This window comes from Protopterus annectens, chromosome 11.part0, assembly GCF_019279795.1.
Source record: "Protopterus annectens isolate FY-2018-M chromosome 11.part0, PAN1.0, whole genome shotgun sequence".
NCBI classification, from domain to species: Eukaryota; Metazoa; Chordata; order Ceratodontiformes; family Protopteridae; genus Protopterus; species Protopterus annectens.
In genome coordinates this window covers 542749338-542770130 of record NC_056745.1, presented here as the reverse complement: position 1 = coordinate 542770130, position 20793 = coordinate 542749338, and the positions used below count along the sequence as shown (strand labels likewise).

The following is a 20793-nucleotide window of genomic DNA, read 5'->3' as shown; positions in this document are numbered from 1 at the left end:
ATTTTCTATATGACACTTCCATAATTAAAGTCTGACATGAATTAGTTGCCTATCTTATAGTTGTTAATTGTGTATTGAGCTTAAATTGATGTGTTCACTATATGAAATAAAATACTGAATTAAAAAATATATAAACTTAGAAAAAAGTGGTGTGTATTGGCAACTGCCTTTGGTCTCGGCCACATGCAATATCATTTGAGTAGTACTTCGAGTAATGCTATTTACTGTTTTCTAGGAAGTGATGATGAATATAGTGATGACGATGATATGAGCTGGAAGGTTCGTCGTGCTGGTGCCAAGTGTTTGGATGCTGTTGTCAGCACTCGCCATGAAATGCTGCCAGAATTCTACCGAACAGTCTCCCCTGCATTAATTTCCAGATTCAAAGAAAGAGAAGAAAATGTTAAGGCTGATGTTTTTCATGCATACCTGTCTCTTCTGAAACAGACTCGTCCTATTCAGAGTTGGCATTGTGACCCCGATGCCATGGATCAAGGAGAGACACCACTGACTATGCTTCAGTCTCAGGTTAATTTTTGTTTACATCATTGTTTTGTTACTGTCTTATTTTACTCCCCCGAGCCCCAAAAAGAAGAAAAAAAAGGGATAACTTATTTTTTTTGTATATATTTTTGCAATGTGTAGATGGGGACATAATATCTCATTAGCAAGACAGTCCATGGTGCATGATGTTCATCGTGTTGCACTGCTGCAGTCATCACACTTGGGTTATCCTGCTGTCAGGTGGTCCCGCAGTCGGCCAGAGTTCCAAAATCTTGGTCCGGCGTCGGTTGCTGTCGCTTCTTCCCTGACGTCAGTGTGCCAGGGGTATATAAGAGGCATCCAACGCCATTTTCTTCAGTCTTTCTTGCCGCGCGGAGCCTGAAGCAAAAGCAGTTCGCAAGTGCTGGTCGGCCGACTCCTGAGATTTTCAAATCGAATTTCAGACCGAAGTCGTCAAAGCTAAGTACCCCGTTGGGGAACCTTTTCTTGCCTCAGTCCGATGTCAGAAAAAGTTAACAATTGCATTTCTTGTGAGAAGCAAATACCTCATAAGGACTTACATTCTTATTGTATTCCTTGCCTAGGCCCAGACCACGACATCACACGTTGTCGGTTTAGTGCTAGGTTTAACAAACGAACTATAAAACGTCTGTTTGATTTCGCCCGACATTATTTTGGTAGGAAATTTAATTATACCATGCCGTCGGAGCAACCGACGACCGGAATGCATAAAAAACGCAAAGATAAGGACAGGCAGCCGAGACCCAAACCAGACTCAGAGGCCTCTGCTAGGCTAGTCGCCGGTTCTCCGGTTTTCAGTGAGGTGCCTGCGCAGCCCCTGACTATCGCTGATTCAGAACCCCAGGTGGCATCCAATTCCCCGGAGGAGATTGCTAGGCCTCCACAACCTTTATCTTTAGGCCCTTCCGACTCCATGGCTGAAGGAGATTCCGGTGCAGTTGAAATGCCTTCAGTTGCAGAAGGTGTCTTCAGACCCGACTACACTCACTATTTAATCCTATGCAAAGCTGAAAACTCCTTTAAAAGCAAAGAAGACTGTACAGCAGTCTCCAGTGCAAGGCCCCATGCCTAAGGAACAGATGCTTAAGATGTCTGAAGACTTAATTACCCTAATCAGGGGTACCCATCCCCCTCCTGATAAGAGGCCTAGACAGGAGGAGGACTACGCTTCCTCTGACTATGTTTCAATTTCCTCAGATTCTTCTGAGGAACAGGAATATTCTTTTCCCCCATATGAAGACTCTGATGCTGAAGAGTCTATTCCTTCAGCATCTCCCCCAGAAGACTACTCTTTTGGGGAAACTTTACATACCATGAGGGAACATTTCCACTGGGAAGGCCAGAATTATTCTGATTCTAAGAAAAGGCTCTGAGAGTTCCTTTTACTACCCCAGCACAGACCACTTGCTATTCCACCAGTGTGTGGATGATTATTCAGAATCTAGCCTTAACCCAGATTCACTACCTCCTGCACCAGCCAAACCAGACAGATACTACAGAGTCCCTGACTCTCACAAATTCCTATATAAAAGCCCTGTTGCTGACCCAGAAGCCATTTCCCAGGGTCCCAAAGGGGTTAAGGCCTCTATTGCTAAAAATCCTGTACCCTCTGAAAGGGATTCTAGAGCACTAGACAGATGGGGAAAGAAAATATATACCTCAGCTACTCTAGCTATGAGGGCCTTAAATTGCCAGTTTCACATGCTGAAATAGCAGCAATATTTGATGTCTCAATTAACAAAAAATGATCACACATACAGAGCAGCCTGATTACAAGGAAATGCAAGATTTGTTGCATGCAGCTGAACAAGTGGGAAAACATACTTTGCAATGTGGATTTGTTTCATTGGAAGCTTCTTGTAGAGCGGCAGTGACAGGGTCTGTCATACGTAGGCATGCTTGGTTAAAAGAACAAACTTTACCCGATCATGTAAAAGCTAAGTTATTGGATGCACCTTTACAGCAGGATGTTTTATTTGGTGTAAAAGCAGAAGAGGTTTTAAAGAAAATTGAGGATAAGACAAAATCTATGCAGACGGTCAAGGATTTTTTTTACAGGTTCAACCCCCTCGTTTCAACAGAAATTGGCCAACCAAAAACTGGTCCTTTCCAGCTTCTGACAGACCACAGAGGGGCAAATACAGATGCCCAAGGGGCAGAGGTCAGTCACAAGGCTCTTACAAGCCTCGACAATGGGGTGCCACAACCCAGAATGGAGGAGAAGACAGGTCTCAAACTACCAGAAGACAAACACAATGACTTACCCTTCAGACTGCCAAGCAAATCACCACAAAAGGCAAATGGGTCCTAAATATTGTATCTCAAGGATACAGATTCCACTTTCACACTTTACCAAGGATAAAAGGAATGCCAAACCTGCCACCAAATCAATGGGCAGAGGCTCAAAAACAAATTACAGCTCTCATGGACATGAGCCATTCAACAGGTTCCTACACAGGAATAGGGACAAGGATTTTACTCAAGACTCTTTCTAGTTCCCCGAAAGAACAAAGCTTGGAGACCCATTCTGGACTTCTCAATTCTAAATACATATCTAGAAGTACCCAAATTCAAGATGCTAACACTACAGCAACTTCTTCCCATGCTGGGCAAGAAGGCGTGGCTAGTAACGTTGGACCTCAAGGAGGCATACCTGCATGTCCCTATCAGACAAAATTGCAGAAGTTACCGCCAATTTATCGCAGGTTCAACCCATTACCAATTCTCTGCACTGCCCTTTGGCTTATCTACAGCGCCCAGGGTCTTCACAAAATGCCTGGCACCAGTAGTTGCATACTGCAGACAAAGAGGAATTCAAATATATCCATACCTGGACGACTGCCTTATTCAAGCAGAAAGCAAGGACATTTTTTTAAAGCATCTGGCTTTTGTCAAAAACCTATTAAGTTGCCTAGGGTACACAGTAAACGAAAAGAAGTCAAAACTAGTGCTCTCACAAGGCATAATATTCCTGGGTGCCAGCTTAAATGCAACGTCCCAGATGGCTTATCTCACGCCAGACAAGCAAGGACAACTGACTCAATACTTCAAAATGATGGCAACAAAGACCCAACTCCCTGCAAGAAAAATTCTGCAGGCCTTGGGATTCATGGCATCTTGCATACTACTAATACCATATGCAAAACCTGCATATGAGGAAATTACAATGGTACCTGAAAAGCGTATGGACTCAACACAGCCACAGCTTGGAAACAATAATTCCACTCTTTCCCCTGCCTTCAGTAGGAGTTTCTATGGTGGGCTCAGACATGTCACCTCAACAAGGGTCAGCCTTTTACCTTACCCACAGCCAGGCAAACTATAACAACGGATGTATCGGATTATGCGTGGGGAGCACACATGGCAGGACAGTGTATTCAGGGCGAATGGTCTGCAGATCAAAGGCATCTACATATCAATCAAAAAGAGATGCTAGCTGTACAAAATGCCCTAACAACTTTCAAGGACCTCCTACATCCAGGACAACTACTAATAAAGATGGACAACACCACAGTGATGTGGTACATAAACAAGCAAGGGGAGACACATTCCTACCCCCTAAGCAGGCAAACAGTGACCTTGTGGAACACAGTACTGACCTGCCAAGTTCAACTACAAGCACAATTCCTGCCAGGAAAGAAAAACACATTGGCAGACTATCTAAGCAGAAACATCATAGATCCTCACGAGTGGAAACTAGATCCACAAGTATTCGCAATGATAACTCAAAAATGGGGGAGCCCAGACATAGATCTGTTTGCCTCCCCACAAAACTACCAACTACGGAAATTTTGCACAAGGACATACCACACACTAGCTTGGAAAGTGGACGCCCTCTCATTCAGTTGGAAAACATTAACAGTGTATGCCTTTCCTCCACTGCCTCTTCTGGCAAAGGTGCTTCTGAAAGCCAGATTAGAGAGGCCACAAATGATACTCATTGCTCAAGACTGGCCACGCCAACACTGGTATCCAATACTAAGGAACATGGCTCAAGGCCCACCATGGATTTTACCTCAATTTCCTCACCTGCTCACTCAGCAAAACAATCAGATTCTACACAGCCAGTTCAAGACTTTAAATCTGGCTGCATGGCAAATTACCTAAACAACCAGTCAACACTTCTCTCTAAAGCTGTTATGGATGTCATTCTGGAGGCCAGGATGCCCAGCACCAGGAAAGCCTATTCAGACAAATGGAAAAGATTCTGTGCCTGGAACCAGGCTAAAGGCCAGAATCCCCTTGTCCTAAATATTCCTCAGATTCTACAATATTTAACTGAGATGTTGCACAAAGGACTTTCCTTTTCATCTATTACGATCCACGCCTCAGCTATTTCAGCTCAATACAACACGGATCCCCCTATATTTTCACATCCATTACTAAGACAGTACCTCAGAGGGGCTAAGAACATAAGACCGCCCCGGAGAGCACCAACACCAACTTGGGATCTCAACTTTGTTTTGGAAAAACTTACACTACCGCCCTTTGAACCAGGTTTTACAACTGATTTACAGTTTCTATCATGGAAAACTGCCCTGCTGCTAGCAATAACTTCAGCACGAAGAGTCTCAGAGCTACAGGCCCTAATGGCAGTGGAGCCTTTCATCATTTTTCATCAAGACAGAGTCACTTTACGAACTAACCCTTCCTTTATGCCAAAGGTGGTATCCAGCGTGGCCCTAAACCAAACCATTCATTTGCCCATCTTTTATCCAAACCCCCAGAACAAAGGGGAAAGGCTCCTACACTCTTTGGACATTTACAGGCAATTACGTTATTACTTGGATAAAACTAAGGCTTTCAGAAAATCTGACCAACTCTTTGTATCCTATGCTGCAGGATCACAAGGAAAGGCGATCTCAAAACAGACTATTTTAAAATGGATAGGACATTGTATCCGTTTCTGCTACGCAAACCATGGGAAACCTGTACCTGGTAACATTAGGCCCCATTCCACCAGGGCTACAGCAACATCAACAGCCTTCCTCAGAGAGGGGTACCAACCAAGGATATTTTGGAGGCTGCAACTTGGAGTTCAGTGCACACCTTCACCAAGCACCATCACTTACCTCTATACTCTAAAACCAGAGCTGGCTTTGCCACTGCAGTTCTGCAGGGTCTACTAGCTTCTCCAAACCCTGTGTAGTTCCACCACCCATCCTTAGCTTTTGGGATTCAACCCAAGTGTGATGACTGCAGCAGTGCAACACGATGAACATAGTACAGTTTTGTGCCTACCATAAATGTAGATGTTCGAATGTTCACACTGCTGCAGTCCAGGTTACCCTCCCTCCATCCGCTCTGACCTAGCTGAACTTTTCTATACCTTTCTATCCTGTACAACCTTTGTGGTGTATTTGCTTGTAACTGAAGGTATTCCTTTTATTCCTTTTATATGTTTTATTGGCAATACGTATTGCCTAGCTACTTGGGGGCAACTGACATCTGGGGCAAGAAAAACTGAAGAAAATGTTGTTGGATGCCTCCTCTATACCCCTGGCGCACTGATGTCAGGGAAGAAGCGACAGCAACCGACGCCGGACCAAGACTTTGGAACTCTGGCCGACTGCGGGACCTCCTGACGGCAGGATAACCCATGTGTGATGACTGCAGCAGTGTGAGCACTCAAACATCTACATTTATGGTTGGTACAAAACTGTACTTTCCTTAGTATCTTGATTACATGGCCTTTCCTTTCACGCTGAAGCTTCTATTTGAGCTCTGCTGTACGGAGTGGATGTTTTTCATGTACAAGACCCATAGTTTAACATGCTTCAAATATTTCCTCTTTTCTAAGTATTGTAGGTATAAATTTGCTTTTTATTGTGCATCTGCCACTTCTAATCTCTTAATGTTGCTAACTACACTGTCATTGGCATGCATGTGGTGATGTCTACTGAGCACCATAGTAAAGGACCCTAGGAAAGGAAAGCTGTGTAGCCTAATAAAGGAAAGCAGTCTCCTGAACAAGGTTTCTCCTCATACATTTTTATTCCCAGCATCTGTTGGGTGGAGTAATGTGCAGTGTCTCTGACAGCTTTCTTTGGTACTGGGTTTTAATTAAATTGACTGTAATTACATACATTTTTTTGAACTCCTGGAAAGAATTTCAAGAGAGAAAATGTCTTTCTCCTTTCCATTGGTCACTTGCTTAACATAATTAAGGCCACTTTTTTATTTCAAATAAGATTTTTGTTTTTGCAAAAATCAAAACAATTGTAGAATAAGAAAACATTGTACATGACTTTTGAATATGCTTGTCAACTTACAATAGCATCCTTGAGTGTATAAAATACCAGTATCATTCGAGGTACAGGAGAAAACAAAAAAGATACCCAGACTAAACTATATACAAAATTTACTAGTGTGCTACCCTTGTATCTTGGAATAGGGAAGAACCTTAAGGAAGAAGATTGAACCTCCAAGTATCAAGAAGAACAGGAAGAAAGAAAAAAAAGACAAACTATAATTTTCCTCAATATTTAGAACGTTCAGTTTGATTAACCATTTAAAATCTGGTCAAGTAGAATTTTCCAAAATTTCTGGTAATATGCTGTCTTCCTAAAACCTTTTATAATAAGTTTTTGTGATATGTGATTTAATGCCATATCTCTAAATCCCTTCCAACAGAGTTTAGTACGATCTAGCCAGTTTTCTGTAAATGTATAACTTAAGTGAACAAAGTGTAATTTAATACATGTTGCTTTAATTTAGGTAATTTGAGATCGGAGATGTGTAATATAGCTAGCTCCCAACACAGTGTGGATGTCTGATGACCCATTTTTTTCTAGGCGTGTTTTAAGAGCACCATAATTTATAAGTGTGACTGCAGAACGATAACACATGTATAAGGTCAGCATGTGGATAAGAACAGCATGGGCAGGCAGGGGAGACTTTAGGATCAAATCTATTTAGAACATTTAGTGTGTAATAGGTGTTATTATTAATCGTTAATTGTGTATATACAAGATTTTTAAAGGGAGTACATTCTGTGGTGTTTTTGATTGCCTTTAGTTTTTGTTCCTCGGTGAATGTGGTACCATGTTTACCCCAATATTCGGAGAATAGACACACCGAGTTATGTTTCATAGAAGTGATTATAGGTTATTGAGAGCATTTTCTCATTACTCAATAGTGTGGACATCATTTCAAGTAGGCTGTTGATGTCCTGAATGTTGGTAGACAAATTGCTGGCTAGTGATAATACAATTTTTCTGAGTTGTAGAATAATTGTGTATTTGTAGTTTACTTTCAGAATTAGATGTAGATCAAGGATACTCTTGTATTTATAAATGTCCCAGACTGTTTGATAAGGGGGAAGTCTGTAAGATTGACTAGTTTGTTATTGATTTTTATATTAGAATTTAGGTGAAGTGGCTGGAGAAAAGGGAAGGTTTTATCAAGGTTGATGGATTTTAACAGGTCCTGTAGTGTTCTAATCTTGTGTTTCAAAATATTGTTTAATTTGACGACTCTAAGGTTTGTAGGGGAATTAAGGCTACTTTTTAAGTGGCCGTATGCAGCATGTAGTTTACTCATTGAGTGAAGTTTGTCAGAGTTTGCTAGTGTTCTTGCTTTGCTGTTTTGTTTTTATTTATTATTAACATTCTGGTGGATCTCCAGAGCTCATTGTTTTGAAATCAACTGTAAGGAAAACTTCACATTCTCATCAAGATGAAGTTGATCTTTCTCTGTTTAGACTGTACTCATTAAAATCTTCTGTAGAGTAGTTAGCTTTTAGGTAAACCTACCCACATTTTTGTCTTTGAATTTAGAATAAAAAAAAGGGTAAATCTCAGGAAAACAAAATCCTACTTTGTCTAATATCTGGTAACTGCATACTTGTTTTCTCTTTGCTTGTTTATTATTGTAATGATCTGATGATCTTTTCATCTGATTCAACCTTTGGAACTCAGATCATCATAGAAACTTCAAATCTTTGGATCCAGGTCTCTGACTCCTCCCCTACCCATAATTCCCTCTCAACTCACCTCAGATCTCTCTTACTGCTTCAACCAGACTGTCACAGAGGCTCTGAGTTCACTTTTTTGTTTTGGGGGGGGGGGTATTATAAGGGGGAGATAGTTCAAGGTAAATGGACATCCTTAGAGACCAAGCTCCACATCAGTGTTCTGGAAATGAGAGCAGTCCTTTTAGCGTTGCAGGCATGTCAAGACTCTCTTCCACTGGGTATGATTGCAATCCAGACAGACATGTCAGTGGTCTGGTACATCAACAAACTGGGGAAACCAGGTCTTGCCCATTATGTTGAGAGGCTGTGAGGGTTTTGCAGTGGGCAATGTCTTCCCATTGCTTTCTGCTAGCAACACATATATATCCCAGAGACTTGCAGTGTATTAACAGATTGAGCAGGCGCATCTTCTTGCCTCACAAAGGTCCTGCAGTTCAGCGGTGGTGAGTGAAATCTTGTGTGTCTGGGACCAACTCTGGTACGACCAGAATGCCTTCTACTGAGCAAGTGCAGCAGTTATTTTGCCCTAGTCCCTGCACAGTGGCAATCACTGAGAGATGCTGTGATATAGATTTGGCCTCCGGGTCTCCTTTCCCTTTGCCACTAATTACTAAATTCATTCAGAAAGCCAGAAAGGTCAAAACAAAGGTAATCCTCATTGCCCTGTACTGACCTCCTCAGGTTTGGTTCCCATATCTTTGCCTCAACTGATCAGTCTACCCTGGACTGTGGCTCACAAGCCAGATCTGTTCTCTCATCCTTACCCTTCATCTTCTCCTGAACCTAGACTTCCTGAAATTAACCACCTGGTTACTCCAATTGTAACAATGGCCAGGGTGCCATTTTTACAGATAATGTTGTTCCTTTTCATTCTGTTTAACAAAAATCTAGCACCAGAAGAGTGCATCAAAGTAAATGGAAAAGATTTTCTTACTGGGCTGTAAGGAAATGTTTGGACCCTTTCTCAGCTGCCCTTAATTTCTAGTCTAGAATTCCTGTCTGTACTGTTCCCAAAAGGTTCTACTTTTTCAACAATTAATGTTCAACTGGCAGCCATTTCCAATTTTCAGTATGCTACAATGAGACTCCTATAGTTCATGTAAAGATGTCCAAGGCTTTCCTTAAAGGAACTGTTCTTCGCCCTCCAATTAGAGAATCCTGTTCCTCCATGGGACATAACGATAATGCTTCAAGCCGTTACACAGTCCCCCACTAAACCATCAGATTCAGTGGATCTTAAGTTCTTGGCCTGGAAAAGTCTTTTTTTTTTTTTTTTTTTTTTTTCCCTTTTTGGTGCAGTCACTTCTTCCAAGAGAATTTCAGAACTCCAAGCTCTCTCATGCAAACCATCTTATTTGTTTTTTCATAAAGAGAGTGTTTTCCTAAAACCAAATTCTGTTTTCATCCCTAAGGTAGTATCCAAGTCCAGCATAAACCAGACAATTAATTTGCCTGTATTCTTTCCAAAAGAGAATATGCATTACATTTACTTGACGTTCATAGACAGCAAACATTTTATTTGCATAGAACTAAGAACTTCAGGAAGGCAGACTTCATTGGACTCTCTAAATCTAAGCTGGGACAAGGAGTTTCCAAATAACCCTTTCAAGATGTCTGTCAGGCTGTATATCCTTTGTTTAAGATATGTTGGGTCTAAATTTTTCTAAAGAAAAAAAAAAGCTTATACAATAGAAGTGCCAACCTCTACAGTTTTTCAACACCATTTTCCTATTGATGCAATTCTTGCAACTGCTGCATGGTCTGTAGTACATACCTCTGTGTCGCACTATAAACTGGATGTGCAGTCCAGAACTCATTTCTCCTTTGGCTCTGCTGTTCTCAGGAACATCCTTCTGCAAGTCCACCCATTAAATGATGTATCTAGGGATTCTGTCCCAAAGGTTGAATCAGATGAAAATAGACAGCATCTGATATGAAAGCTACATACTTGCCATGACAATAGATTCATCTTGTCCTATTTCCATCTCCTACCACCACCTCCAAATTATCATCCTGAGCTCCTTGAAGAACTGGCAGTTTCTATGGGAGTCTACCTGTCTATAACCTAAGCAGGTTAGTTCACATGCTGTCCATTTGGAATCCCTGATGTTAAGTTGTCAATCTCACCTTCATTCTTGCTGGATGGGTTCGGAGCCGATCCTCGGCTCCGATTCGGCCTATACCAAAGCTCGAGAGCTATTTACCGGCTCGAGGCCCTCCCTATATCCCACAATGCTAGGCGTCCAATACCCAGATCTTGTTTGCCGCTTCAGCTACAAGGTTGTGTTTTTACCGGCTCCAGGTCGTATAAAACTTTTTTACTAAGTTTATTTATATGTAAATAGCTATTTCTTGTTAGATATATTCCTCTTAGTGTCCCCTTTCTGATCCCTTGAGAAATCCCATTTAGAAACTCTCTTTGCTAGTAGTTTTCAGAGTCATCCCCCGCACCCCACCCTTTTGGGTAGAGTTAGTTTTTTCTTATATATATATTTATATTTATACTAGTCTTGTTATTTGTATATTGTTATAGCAGTATTATTTCTTATTACTACTATATTATTGTAGTGTTAGTTCTAGTGTGTGTGTGTATGTGTGTGTTGGGCACTAGTTACTTATTTCCTTGGTACCCTTTTAGAGTGTCATGTCTAAGGATACTAAGGTCTCAGGTTTCAAGGAGTGTGATTTGTGATGTCAATAGATGTCTCTGATAGACGGTCACACTTCTTGTGTGTATTGTTTGGGCCCCCTACACCTGCAGGACTCTTGTTCGGTCTGTCATGCCTTCAGTCCGAGAGTCCTGCAGGAGCGTAGGAACAAACTTATTTTGAGGGGCTTACTTAAGCCTGAAGGGTCCCCGACTAAGCTTTCGTCGGGTAAACCCTCCAAGCCTGCCAAACCGTCTGCTCCCTGTTCGGAGCCGTCGCCAAGCGGAGCTACTGCCTCCTCGTCGGTTCCTGCTGGAACTGACACTTTGAGATCTGTCTGCTCCTGTTGTAGTGTCAGAGCCTTCTCTGAGCCGAAAACGCTCAAGATCTCCCTCTTGGAGTCTGTTCGTTCGGCTCCGAGATCTCCGTTACTACAGTCGGAGCGGAGCCATAGGTCACATTCCTCTCGGTCCTCCAGGCTTTCTGATCACGACCTCAAGAGGGTGGTCAGTAGACTCCTTAAGTCGCAGGCACTTGCCCAAATGCTGACTAGCCCTTCTCAACAGACTGTGGCTATCCCTGCATCTTCAACAATTCCTCCTCCGACTCTTGCATTATGTTGGGAGCAGGAGCTCGTTGGGGCTCGAATCGTCGGTACGTCTGAGCTGATGCCACACATTTCGGCTCCGATCTCTTCATTGGTTCCGTCAGTGGAGGGATCTGGGCGCCGAGACTCACTCGTCAGCTCCGAGGGCGCGAGTGGCATCGGACCCTTGTTCGACCCCGTTCTCCCTCTCGGTGCCTCGGCGCAGGTGAGCTCGGCCCCGACATCGGCCTCGGAGCCATCACTCTCGGTGCCGGGGGGGGGGTTCTCATCTCTTCGGAGCGGGGACCTTCCTCTCTGCCCGATATGGGCGCCTTCGAGGTCATGAGGAGTGTACTGACTCCTGGGTCGGACCCACGATCAGCTCCTTTGGCTTCTCCCCCCATGGTGCCTACTTCTGTCTCTGTTCACCCTCTTGACCCCAAGCGTGGAGAACAGACGCTCCAGGTAGACCCATTGGGTGTGTCTTCCTCTTCCAAGGCCTCCCCTGATCATTCAGAGGAGCCCCTCGGAAGAGAAAATGTAAGAGGAAACATGTTGACTCCCCTGAGTCTGTCACCTCAGACACCGATTTGGAGGATTCAGAAGGGTCCCTCTCTGAGGCTGTCTCCTTTTCAGACATCCTTGAGATAGTTAGGCAGAGGGGGAACTGGACTGCCCTTAACCTCTCCTAGGACGAGTCGGTGTACCTGGACGCAATTGGTTCTTGCCCCTCCACCTCCTGGGTGTCTCCGCCTTTCGACCCACTCATGGAAGTGGTGGCTCAGAAGGCGTGGATGGCCCCGGACACAGTGGAACCAACTCCCCGTAGGGCCACAAAGTTTATTACAGCCCCGTCCGACCGTTTCTTACGAAGGGTGTCCCGGTTGATGCCATGGTGGTTGCAGCAGCCACTAAGGAGGAGTTGGCTGATCCTTCTGTCCCTGTCCATCCACCTAATAAAGAATCTAGGACAATGGACAGGTACGGGAAGCAGATGTTTTCTTCAGTGACCTTTTCCATGCGGTCGCTGAACTACCTGTGCCATTTCACCCGCCTTCAAAGGGATGTCCTTAAGGAATTGGGTGTTACCCTTCAGGATCTATCTGCTGCGGGGTCTCAGGAAAAGATTAACTCCCAGCTGGCAACCCTTAACTCCATAGTTAACTCCTCCATGCGGCTCATTTCTTATTCAGCCGATGGGGCGAGTAGGGCCGCAGGCGCAGGTGTAGCCTTGAGACGACATGCCTAGATGCGGTTGTGCAACTTTGCTGACCCCTTTAAGGCGTCCTTCACCAACACCCCCTTCGATGGTTCGGCTTTGTTCGGACCACATGTGAAGGATACACTTACCAGGTGCGAGCAGGAAGACAAGACTCTCTCTGCCGTGGGAGTCCGTTTTTCTACCCCATCTAGACCATACCCGAAAGGTCAGAAGGGTGGAAAAATGTGGTTTCGCAAACCCCAGGGAGTCATGCCTGACGCACGTGGCGAGTTTCTCTCCAGGGGCAGAGGAGGAAATAATAATAGACGCCGCCTGAGTGGCAGAGGGGGTCCGCAGAATCAGGGAACCCCTGAGGGGCTGCCCGACTGTCCACCTTCGGAGGCAGTCAGGGGAAGATTGTCAGTGTACCCAGTAGCCTGGCAACTCCTCACACAAGACAAATGGGTACAGTCTCTCATATCCAAGGGTTACAAAATTCCCTTCGTTCACACCCCTGTACAAAGAAACAGATCCCTTCCAGATGTCCCACCCGCGCTAAGGGATCAAGCAGTACTGGAAATTTCAAAACTGCTAAAAGAGGGCCATCCAGCCAGTCCCAGCAGACCAGCAAGGATCTGGAATTTACTCCAAGTTCATTTTGGTACTGAAAAAAGACAGGGGACTGGAGACCCATTCTGGATCTCAGCAGACTGAACAGGTCTATACAAAGAACAAAGTTCCGGATGGTCACGCTTCAGTCCATTCTACCCTTTTTGGGTCAGGACAATTGGATGTGCTCTATAGACCTTCAGGATGCGTACTACCATATCAAAATGAACAGCCGCTCCAGAAGGTTTTTCCACTTCCGGCTGGGGGCCAGTCACTGTCAATTCAGAGCCCCTGCCCTTTGGTCTCACCACAGCCCCCAGGGTGTTCACCAAATATATGGCAGTGGCTATGGCTCACCTGAGACGACTGAGATTCCAGGTGTTTCCATATCTCGACGACTGGCTCCTTACTGCTTCCACCAGGCATCAACTTCTGCGAGCCAGGGACTATACCATTCAGACTTGCTCCGAGCTAGGTATATCAATAAATTTCGAAAAGTCTGCATTGTCGCCTTGTCAATCTATAACATTTATAGGTGCAGAAATAAACACAAAAGATCTGTCTGCAAAACTTCCTCTAGACAGAGAGTATCAGACATTCGCCGACATGTGCAAGTACTACTAAAGTGTAAGATGATTCAGGCCAGATTTGTATTAAAAACATTGGGTCTTATGGCGGCAGCTGTTTCCACATGCGGATCCTTCAGTGATGCTTTTTACCCAATGGTCCTTTCAACATCTACCAATGTCCCACAGAATAATGATCACTCAAACATGCAAAGACCACCTAGCTTGGTGGATGGTCTCCCCTACAGTTCTCCAGGGCAGACCATTTGTTCTTCCTTCTCCTGTTGCCGCAGTGACCATGGATGCCTCCCTGATCGGGTGGGGGGGGGGCATTTTCAGGGCAGGACTGTCCAGGGCACTTGGCAAACCCTAGAATACCACCTGCATATAAATGTCTTGGAGATGAGAGCGGTACTTTGTGTTGCAAGCTCTTCAGGACTCTCTACCTATCGGGACTATTGCAATTTTCAGCAGACAATATGTCTGTAGTGTGGTACATCAACAAGCAGGGCGGAACCAGATCCTACCCCTTATGTCAAGAAGCACTCAGACTCTGGCAGTGGGCAATCTCTTCCCAACGGTTTGATAGCAACGCACATCCCTGGGAAGTCCAACGTCATAGCAGACGGGCTGAGCAGAGCCATTCTCATGCCTCACGAGTGCTCTCTCAATCAGTCAGTAGCGGACAAGATTTTCCGCAGATGGGGTCAACCTTGCTGCGACCTTTTCGCAACCCCTCTCAACAGCAAGTGCGAAGACTTCTTCACTATATTCCCCCTCCCCGGCCATTCCCCCAGAGACGCTGTAGTCCACAATTGGCCCCGGGGTCTTCTGTATGCATTCCTTCCATTTCCCTTAATTCCCAAACTGATTCAGAAAGCGTCCGCTTTGGGTTCCAGGATGAGCCTCATTGCCCCTTACTGGCCTCGACAAATTTGGTTCCTGTTCCTGCATCATCTGCTGGAGCAGCCTTGGAGTCTGGACCCAGTGCCGGACCTGTTGGTCCATCAGTCGGGCGGGCTGCACCAATCCCTTCAGTCTGTCAACCTCACAGCTTGGTCGCTCCACTTCCAACCTTAGCCAGGCTTCCGCAGATTTCTCAGCCAGTACGTGAAATCATCCTTTCTTCACATAAATCTACTACCAGAAAAACCTATGCTAGTAAGTGGAAACGTTTCTCCTGCTGGGCAGAGACCAGGAATATAGATCCTTTTACAGCCCCTGTCCACACGGTTCTGGATTTTTTGGCAGAGCTCTTTCGAGGAGGCTCCTCTTCTGCCACCATTAGAGTCCAATTGGTTGCCATCTCTAATTTTCATGCTGGACTGTCAGAGACCAGCATCATGTCCCATAAACTTTGTAAAGCCTTTCTCAAAGGAACTGTATTACTCAGGCCTCCAATTAGAGATCCCCCGTCTCCGTGGTATCTGAACCTTATATTATCCTCTCTGATTCTACCTCCTTTGAACCTGCGGCCTCCTGTTCTTTAAAGTTACTCTCCTGGAAGACTCTCTTCTTAGTAGCTATCACCTCAGCTAGAAGAGTGTCGGAACTTCAAGCCCTCTGCATTCGTCCTCCCTATCTTGTTTTTCACAAGGATAGAGTCTCACTCAGAACTAACCCTTCCTTTTTACCCAAGGTTCCTTCTGAGACAAACCTGAATCAGGCTATTGAGCTTCCTGTCTTTTTTCCTAACTATTCAAACAGAGATGAACAAAAGCTGCACTTTTTGGATGTTCACAGGCAATTACGTTTTTATTTGGATAGGACAAAGCAAATTAGGAAGTCAGACCAACTCTTCCTGTCTTATGCTGAGAGCAAGCAGGGCTTGCCAGTTTCTAAAGTATCTTTATCCAGATGGCTGGCTTCAATCATATCCTTCATTTACCAATTAAGACACACACAACTCCCTGTAAAACCAAAAGCTCATTCCACCAGAGCGTTAGCCACGTCGGTAGCTTTTCAATCAAAGCTCCCAATGGAATCTATTTGTGCTGCAGCCACGTGGGCCACTCCTCATACCTTTATTTCTCATTACAAGTTGGATTTGGCCTCCAGGAATTGAGCTGAGTTTAGTTCCACTGTGCTCAAGAGTCTGTTCTGATGAGCCACCCAGGACTAAGGTGCTAGGGACGCTGTCCCATCCAGCAAGAATGAAGGCGAGATTGACAACTTAACATTAAGAAGTTATGTACCTACCATAACGTTCCATGTTAGTTGTCTTCTTCTCGCCTTCTTTCTTGCGTCCCACCTGCCATCCCCCTAGCCTGGACAGGCTGAGAAGAATCCTTCTGAGGCCGTATTCCTCTACTGGACTATTCCTAGGTTATGTCCCCCTCTGTTACCACTGTAGGTAATCCCTTATAGTTGGGACAGGTGTCTCCATGGTGTTAGCTGGGTATTGGACGCCTAGCATTGTGGGATATAGGGAGGGCCTCGAGCCGGTAAATAGCTCTTGAGCTTTGATATAGGCCGAGTCGAACCCATCCAGCAAGAAAGAAGGCGGCAACTAACATGGAACGTTATGGTAGGTAGATAACTTCTTATTACTTCCCTTCTTATTGAATTTTGTATTTTTATGTAATTTTTATTACTGAATAAAACAAATAAATGGAAGAAGCACGCAGTAGCAAATAACTCCACAATTTATTACATGATTGAGTGCTTTCATCCATATAGAAGGGACTTAATCAGAATACCATGCCTTAAAAAATTGCAATTATATACTATTCCAAAGTCACCTGATTCAGTGTTTGAATTAATTGCAATTAAGCATTCAAACATTTAAAAGCACATGCCACAATGCAGCTGCCCTATTGTTACCAAAACATTTTAATTTAAACTGTTCTAAAAGCATTCCAAAAAATTTTGTATAAAACATGATTTAAGATTCAAAAACACTCCTAGCGCAAAAGCAGCTTTTAATTTTAAAATCCTACTAATAGAGACAATCTCATTTAGCCCCAGATAAACAGTGTCATTGGTTCTAAGTTGCCACTTCAACTGTTTTAATTCAAGAAAATCATCGGAGGGTCCACCGCTTTGCCCTCAATCAACATGGTCTGTGACCACAAATGTAAATGAGTTTCCACAATACTCAATGTGTTTATATAAAACATTCCTTTTATCTTTCTTCTGGATATCATAGTACACTTGGTATATATTAGATATATTTGCACAATCTTATGTAAAATAGTTTGGCTCCACAAAGTGGGCTGAATAAGTTGTTCTAGTGATATCCAGGTAACCTCAGATACTGGAATCACAATAGATTATATTAAAAAAATATGCAAACTAGATCCAAGCAAAGCACTGGGAGGAGACGGAATATAGCAATAACCCATGCCTGGGTGTGGGTAATGCTAAATTTACCCACGGTTGGCGTGGTTTGGCCCGGGGGGGAAAGCCCGAGGGACCAAACAAAGCCAACCGTGGGTAAATTTAGCATTACCCACACCCAGAAGTGGTTATTGCTATTATATGACATTATTTAAGAAAAGAAACTATTACTTTTCTTAAATAATGGCATAGTATAATGCCTGTTTACTGCCCTTCCGCAGATGTCTGGCATCCGGCAGTTCTGATGTACTGCTGCGCGGTACATCAGAGTGTGAGCTAAAGCAACGGAGAAAGCAAGATCTCCATTGCTTTTTAGTGTTCGCTATGTTAAATGAGTTTAACATAGCGAGACAGTTTAAAATAGGCAACGGACATCTCCGTTGCCTATTTTAATGTCTCGCTATGTTAAACTCATTTAACATAGCGAAACACTAAAAGCAACGGAGATCTTGCTTTCTCCGTTGCTTTTAAACACTGTCTCGCTATGTTAAATGGGTTTAACAAGGCGAGACAGCTTTAAAATAAGCAACGAAGATCTCCGTTGCTTATTTTAAAGCTGTCTCGCTATGTTAAACCCATTTAACATAGTGAGACAGTGTTTTAAAAAATCGAGTTATACTAATGGAAAAGTCCGGCGACGGACCTTTTCCATTAGTATAACTCGATTTACAACGGGCACGCTGGCCAATCAGCGTGCACGTTTTGGGGGGATCATGGTATAATAAGTAATTTTGACCTGGGGACATTTCAGCAAGAACTTATAGTACTATTATATCTATTATTTACTAGGCCATAGAAATATGGGGAGATTCCTTAGGACTGAAACATACGCTTATTAAACCTATCTTTAAAGGAGAGAGGGAGTAGGACAGACCCAGAGTCGTATAGACCCTCAAGTCTACTTTCATGTTGGGGAAAAATAATGGAGAAGTTAATATTGGATAAGTTATTGTCAGAACTAGAAAGATTGGGAGTTGAAACCATACATTAGCATGCGTATGTTGAAAATAGATGTATTGCAACCTGTAACATGATGTCCTTCTGTTCTCATGTTGCAGTATTCTTATTGAGGGATCCTCCGCATCAGATGACCCGAATGTCTGCTCCTATGCAAAAGCTTAAGCCTGGTTGCTGCTGGTGCATGGGACGTCAGACGTAGGGCCATAAACCCAGGGGCCTTTAATGTGATGTCTGCCTGCACAGACCTCCAAACTTTTCTGCCACAGTCAAACATCAGATCAATCACTTCACTGCTCTCCTTCAAGATGCCTAAAGCTAAGTACCCCTTTGGGGAATTCTTAATATTTTTGCTGCTTTGTCTCTCTCTCCTTAGCCAATGTCCACTAAGAAAGGTAAACGCAAATGCGGACCATCAAATCCTGCATAAAGACTCCCATGACTGTTGCGTATTTTGTTTAGGCTGGGAACACTATCATACCTCTTGCGCCATTTGCCAGTCTTTTGTCCCCAAAGTGCTCAGAAGCCATCTGGCCACCCTCAATTTGTATTTGGAGAATCAGAAATTAAAAAATTTAACTTTAAGAATGGACCTGGAGTCGACCACCCAGGTGGGACTGGCGAGAAAATAGGCCAAGGTTTCAAGGCCTACCACCTCTGCCCCTTCATTGTCGGATGGCTCACCAACCACCGATATAGGGGTTGAGGGATGTCCACTAGAGCTGTCTACTTCGGGGCGCCTACCCTTGAGGAAGCTGCTTCCAAAGTACTGGCTGGCACGTCCGCGGATGTTATTTCGACGTCCGTTATTACCAAAGTCAAGGGGAACCAGCTCCACCGGATGACCTTCTCTGATCCAGGATTCCGATCCTTCCTCTTTAGGACAGATCCCTCTAACTAGGCCCACAGCTTCTCCTAAGGCAACTCCCTTAAATAGGAGACAAAAGACAAAACATTTGTCTGTTTCTTCAGAGGGACAGCCAGACTGGCAGTCCTGCAAACAATCCTTGATGCAGGCCTTCATGGCCCTCAGATCCTCAGCTTCCTCTGCTCCCTCTAGACCTATACTTAGCCCAAGACCTGCCTCAGTCACTTCTATCATTCCTTCCATTTCTCAGGAAAAAGAAGAAACCTGATCCTCTTCCTCTAATGAGTCAGTCATATACTCATTCCAAGTAGCCTCCCCCTTGGAATACTACTCCCCTGATGAGTTTCCATAGAGGGCGACTCCTTTCCAGAAGACATCACTTTTGGAGAGACTATAACAAAAATGAGGGATTATTTTAAATGGGGTACTACACAGATGACAAAAACTCGAAAAAGGTATTTTGAGCTTCTGCGGGTTGAATTACCCTCACCATCAGCCATCCCTCCGGTGATTCCTGCATACTTAGATGCATTTGCATCAGTCTCAAAAAAACCCTGACTCTCAACCAGCTGCTCCCAAGAGACCTGATCATTTCTGCAAGGTCCCTGACTATCACAAACTTCTACTGAAGGCTTCCTTGGCAGACCCTGCAGTGATAGCTGTAGCCCCAGACAAACAGTCTAGACGCATTCCATTGTCGTCACTCCTATTCTTGGACAAGGATAGCAAGGTAATGGACAAGCTGGATAAAAAGATGTACACTTCCACCCTAGCTTTTAGGGCAATTAATTACCAAACCCATATGGTAAAATATACCCTGGATTTGGTATCCCAAGCTACAACCCTACTGTCCTCTTTGCCTGATTCTCCTAATAACACAGAAATAGCATCTAAACTGTACCTGGAATCTAAGGTTGCTAGGCACTCAGAGATGCAGTTATGATGCAGCACAGCACTCTGCTAGATCTGCTGCAACTGCATCTTTGCTGCCCAGATACTCATAGCTTAGGCTCCAGTCACTGCCTGAAGACTTTAAATCCAAAATTCTGGATGCCTCACTAGATCATAACCTTCTCTTTGGTAAACAGTCTGCAGAACTGTTGAAGAACCTGCAGGAGAAGAGTAAGGAACTCCAAGATATTAAGCAATTGCTTGTCTCCCCAATACCAAAATATTACAGGAATTACCCTAAGACTACCTATAGCAGAACCACCCCCACCACAGCCACCCCTTCATCTTCCAGACATAAAGGGACAAGGAGGCAATCCTCTCCTAGGACAGCCCCATGTTCTTCGTGTTTCTCTGTTGCAGTCATTACATTTGGGTAATCTGGCAGGTTACCCTCAGTTGGCCTGATTAACAAAGTCTTGGGTCCTGCGTCGGTTGCGGTCCCTTCTTCTATGACGTCAGGTCATCAGGGGTATAAAACATGCAGCCAACGCCATTACATCAGTCTTTCTTGCCGTGCGGTGCCCGAAGCAGAAGCAGTTCGCAAGTGCTGGTCGGCTGACTTCTGAAA

At 44.1% G+C, this 20793-nt stretch overlaps 1 protein-coding gene across 1 annotated transcript in view; it reads left to right on the top strand.

Annotated features, from left to right (window-relative positions):
• Positions 1–20793, top strand: part of CAND1 (cullin associated and neddylation dissociated 1) — a 2253229-nt gene that overhangs the window by 574138 nt on the left and 1658298 nt on the right. The window contains exon 8 of the mRNA XM_044088050.1: positions 236–528. Within this exon, the coding sequence (XP_043943985.1) occupies positions 236–528 (293 nt within the window). The remainder of the gene's footprint in view (positions 1–235; positions 529–20793) is intronic.